The sequence below is a fragment of the Malurus melanocephalus genome, unplaced genomic scaffold (genome assembly GCF_030028575.1).
Source record: "Malurus melanocephalus ecotype Western Australia unplaced genomic scaffold, MMel_1.1 scaffold_1, whole genome shotgun sequence".
Lineage (NCBI taxonomy): Eukaryota > Metazoa > Chordata > Aves > Passeriformes > Maluridae > Malurus > Malurus melanocephalus.
Genome location: NW_026623233.1, coordinates 9,023,162 through 9,027,564, shown reverse-complemented (window position 1 = coordinate 9,027,564; position 4,403 = coordinate 9,023,162). Strand labels below are relative to the sequence as shown.

General features: G+C 44.9%; 1 protein-coding gene across 1 annotated transcript in view; it reads left to right on the top strand.

Annotated features, from left to right (window-relative positions):
* The window catches only part of SOWAHC (sosondowah ankyrin repeat domain family member C), a 4,015-nt gene extending 542 nt beyond the window's left edge, over positions 1-3,473 (top strand). The window contains exon 2 of the mRNA XM_057386400.1: positions 5-3,473. Within this exon, the coding sequence (XP_057242383.1) occupies positions 5-958 (954 nt within the window). The 3' untranslated portion in view covers positions 959-3,473. The remainder of the gene's footprint in view (positions 1-4) is intronic.
* The last annotated feature ends 930 nt before the right edge of the window (positions 3,474-4,403 follow it).

The following is a 4,403-nucleotide window of genomic DNA, read 5'->3' as shown; positions in this document are numbered from 1 at the left end:
CGAGCCCGGGGCGGTGGAGGGAGCCCCCGGGGCGGCGGCGCAGGGCGGCGGCCGCCGGAACATGCGGGAGGCAGCGCGGGGCAGCTCTCCCCAGCTGAAGCGCGGCGCCCTCCCCGGCGGGGGCCGCGGCCGCGACTCGGACAGCGTCTCCGTGGCCTCGTCCTCCGCCGAGGAGGAGGGGAGCACCACCGGCTCCGTGGCACTGGACCCCCTGGAGCACGCCTGGATGCTGTCGGCCTCGGACGGGCGGTGGGAGAGCCTGGAGGGGCTGCTGAGCTGCGAGCCGGCGTTGTTCTGCAAGCGGGACTTTATCACTGGCTTCACAGTGCTGCACTGGGCCGCCAAGCACGGGCGGCAGGAGCTGCTGGCCACGCTGGTCAACTTCGCCCAGCGGCACGGGCTGCCCGTGGACATCAACGCCCGCACCAGCGGCGGGCACACGGCGCTGCACATCGCCGCCATGCACGGCCACACCGAGGTCGTCAAGCTGCTGGTGGGAGCCTACGACGCCGACGTGGACATCCGCGACTACAGCGGGCGCAAGGCTGCGCAGTACCTGCACCASGGCACCTCGGGGGACATGCGGAGCCTCGTGGGGGCCCAGGAGGAGGAGGAGGAAGAGGAGGAAGGGAATGCTGGCAATGGGAGCGGACGCTGGAGGCTCTCCAAGGTGTTGCCGTCCAATCTCATGAACTACCGTCACTCCCACCACCATCACGGCACTGGGGAGGAAGCTGAAGGCACCGATGGGGCAGCGGTGCCGGGCAAAGGCAAGGAGATGACCAGGAAAGCCTCTGGCAGCGGACGGATGAAGCCTCGACTTAATAAGATCCGCTTCAGGACTCAGATCATTCACAACACGCCTTCCTTTCGTGGTGACACAGAGGAGGAAGAGCATGAGGAGAAATCCCTGAAATCATCATTCAAGCTCAGGCCGAAGTCCAATGTGTTTGGATAAGGCCGGGGAGCAGGAGGTCTGGGAGGTGGATGCACGGACCAAAGTGCCCTCAGGTGTAGCGCAGGAGGTGAGGCAGGTACGAGTGGGTGCTCTTCTACACTCGTGGACTCTGGCCAGATGGGTCCTGAGTATCTTGCTTTAACTCTCAGTTCAGTGTGGTCAGTGAGCCCAGCAGGTCAGCRGGGCTCTGGGAGCTCACAGCTCCTGAGAGCAGCTGCTTCAGTGCTGAAATGGGAGGCAGCAGGTGGGTTGAGAAACGCTGGAGTGTTTAAAAGCTGTGCCCCTTTCTCTCTAAAAGCAGGTTTTGTGATCATTAACCTGTTAGTGGATCTACTAGGATTAGCAAGGTGAGTGGGGGAAAGAAAAGTGCAAATGCTTTACTCTTATATTATCAATTGGTACTATAAACTATTAGCAAACAGCTTGCTATGTCACAAGACCATCTCAGTAATATACAAGTATACCTTAAGTTTCTCTTTAACAGCAATACCAGCTGGTGCAGCGTGGAGCTGGATACACAAAATGAGATGGTAGAGAATTGTTTTCTGTCAGAGTCCGAGCTTCAATCCATCAAAGAGTTGAGCCTGTGTTGACTTTATGCATTGAAAATTGCCTGATTTGACGTCATAAATATATATTTTTTTTAAACCCATTGCACTGCAAGCAATGAATAAAGTTAACCATGCGCAGAAGTCTTTGCTGTCGGAGGTACTACTGAGCTTGCTTATCACTGTTGGAATACTAATACAAGATAATAGAAGCAAAGAGTTTTTATATGTATGTGGTATCTTATGTTTTGTCTTAGGCAAAGCAATTTTATTTTAATCACTGTGAATTCTCAAGTGCCAGACCTAGCGCAGCTCCAGTTAGTAAGTCTGGTCAATTCTTGTCTTGTGTAACTCACTGCATTTAAAATCACAAACGTGTTGTATGTGTTTCATGTGAAAGTTGCTCTCTTTTAGAATAAAAGAGCACAGACACCATTGCATGAAATCTTCATGAAACTCTAATATGGTCCTGTAATGTAATAGCTACAGGTCTGTGTTCTCTAGTAAATTGTGCCAATCCCTTCAATTGACTGCGTGCAGAAATAGAGAAAATATAGAAGGAAGGGGAAGAAAAAGAAAGGAAGGTGTGTGAATTCATGTGTAGGGTGAAAATCTAGAACTCCAAAACTCTATCCCTTTTTATCATTCTGAATGAAGCAGCATAATTATATATTCTAGTTAAGTGATGGCAGTGGTGTTTGAGTTCTTTTAAACCTGTATTTCTAGAGAAGTGATAGCCAAGGCTTTGAACTGTTGTTTGACAACCGAGTAAGTCTTAATCTGATTGACGAGCCTATCCGTCTGCTAAAGCTTTCGGAAACCTTGAATCTTGTTTCTCTGTTTTAAAGGTAGCAGTTCCAGTGAAATCTAGGAGGCAGATTTCTATCCATATTGGGCTTTCCTTAAGAACTGAGGTATTGAGCTGACCCTGGATCCTGAATGCTACTCAGTGTAGCAGCTCATCTGTGTGTAGTTGTTAAGGCATGGCCAGTTTCAATGCAGCATGTGTCAAAGCATGTTTCGAGTTGGCTTCCCTAAGATGCAAGTGCGTGCCTGGCCTGAAGTAAATAAGCTTTGACATGTAAAATCCAAATTTGAGACACTGATTGAATGCATGCCGCAAGCTGTAGAACACCTCACAGGAAAGCTGCTCTGGGAGTTATGCACTTTTGAGGTCACAGCTGTCCATGGCTGTTGCTGGTGGCTTACATTTCTTGTAGCAATGGGAAGGAAGTGCTACTGGTGCATTGGCATCAGACTTTCCATGCAGATAAACGACCAGTTTCTGCACTTCATGTCAAAACCGAATAAATGACAGTGTCTGCACAGGCATGCAACACTTGTCCATTTCTGGAAAAAGCTTAATTAAAAWAATAGAACCTCTGCATAGGTGCTGGTCATTTCTTTTGTGCAAAAAGTCTAGAAATTATAGAGAGGTTCAGCTTTAGTTTACAATTTATAAGCTATATTGTTACAGATTCAATGTGCCTTCATTTTGGGTTGGTTTCCACAAATGTGATGGATAAAATCAGTCTTGCAAAGCRATTTGTCTTTATGTCTGTGGGATGGGACCAGAAATTTTCCCTCAACCCTCCCCATTTAWACTGTACAATGGTGTGTCTGAAATGGGGGGATTAATCATACACATTAGAACCTAGAGCTAATTCTGTTGTAACAGAAAAGAKAATTAAATGCCTAAGTCTTAAACTTCCTTCTCTCTGGAAGGTAAATAGGTTTTTAGACTTCTGTAGGAAGGTTTTCTGACTGAACACTTAAAACATGAGTATTTTTCAGTATGCCACATCTGAATTGAGCATGTATTCCATGCAACTACTGATGTCCAAATCTTATTAGTTTTCTGCTTTGAGAATTTMTAGTTCTTTCCTGCAGGCTGTTGGATTAAGTGTTTCTCTCTTCACATRMAAATAGCAAAGAATTGCACAAAAATACTGAGTCTTRGGTATTGGRTTCTGGRGAAATRATTTGAGTGTTTCAAATAGAKCATAAGAGACTAACTGGAATATAAYSTTGCAGAATCCAGTAGAACTTYGCAAATTATTAAAGAAACTTRAAAAATAATAAATGATGCCTCATTTATAACTCAGTATTTGAAATATCAAATGAAATTGTTGGTCCACTGATACTGTTTAGCTGTTTAGTTAATGAATTTCACCATGATGGTCCAAAGTTCTTTGCAAGGTGGGGTGCAACAGAGCAAATATCTCTTTTGGTGTTTGAGGTATTCTAAGGAATAGCTATATAACCACTTGTGACTGCGCTATGGGAATAAAGCACTTTGATTTCACATTATGACTTGTCACATTCCACACGGTTACTTTTTATAACATGAGCTAAAACTTAATGGTTTTTTTTTCTTTAAGATAGGAAAGACTTGATGCCCTATTTCYGTGTATTTGCAGTCTAAAGGTATGCTTGAGTCAAATATTTTGGATACATTGCCTAGAAAGATGTGACTGTAATAAAGTTGTATGGTACAGAAAACTGGAGCACTTACTGGTATCTTTTTAATGGTACGCTTGAAGTTACTGAATGTGTTTGTTCATTTTTTATGATGGTGTGTAAGGCAGCAAGACTGTAATGTAAACGTGGTATCTTTTTTTGTACCTTTATGTTTGAAAAATTTTAGAGGCCTGGAAGCCTATTGGGTTTTATTAATAATACTTTCTGTGGTTGTCTATCTGAATGGTTATGAGTTGAGAATCTGTAAGCTTTAGTTTTATGAAATAAAAAGAGCCCATTAATTRTTTATGCTTGAATCGGCTCCTATATGGAACATACTTAGGTGCATATCGGCTGTTAAAACTACCTAAATGCTTTGTGTTGGGTGTTTTTAATCATCGGGATGTTTGATGCTATCTAACACTCAAGGAGTAAGA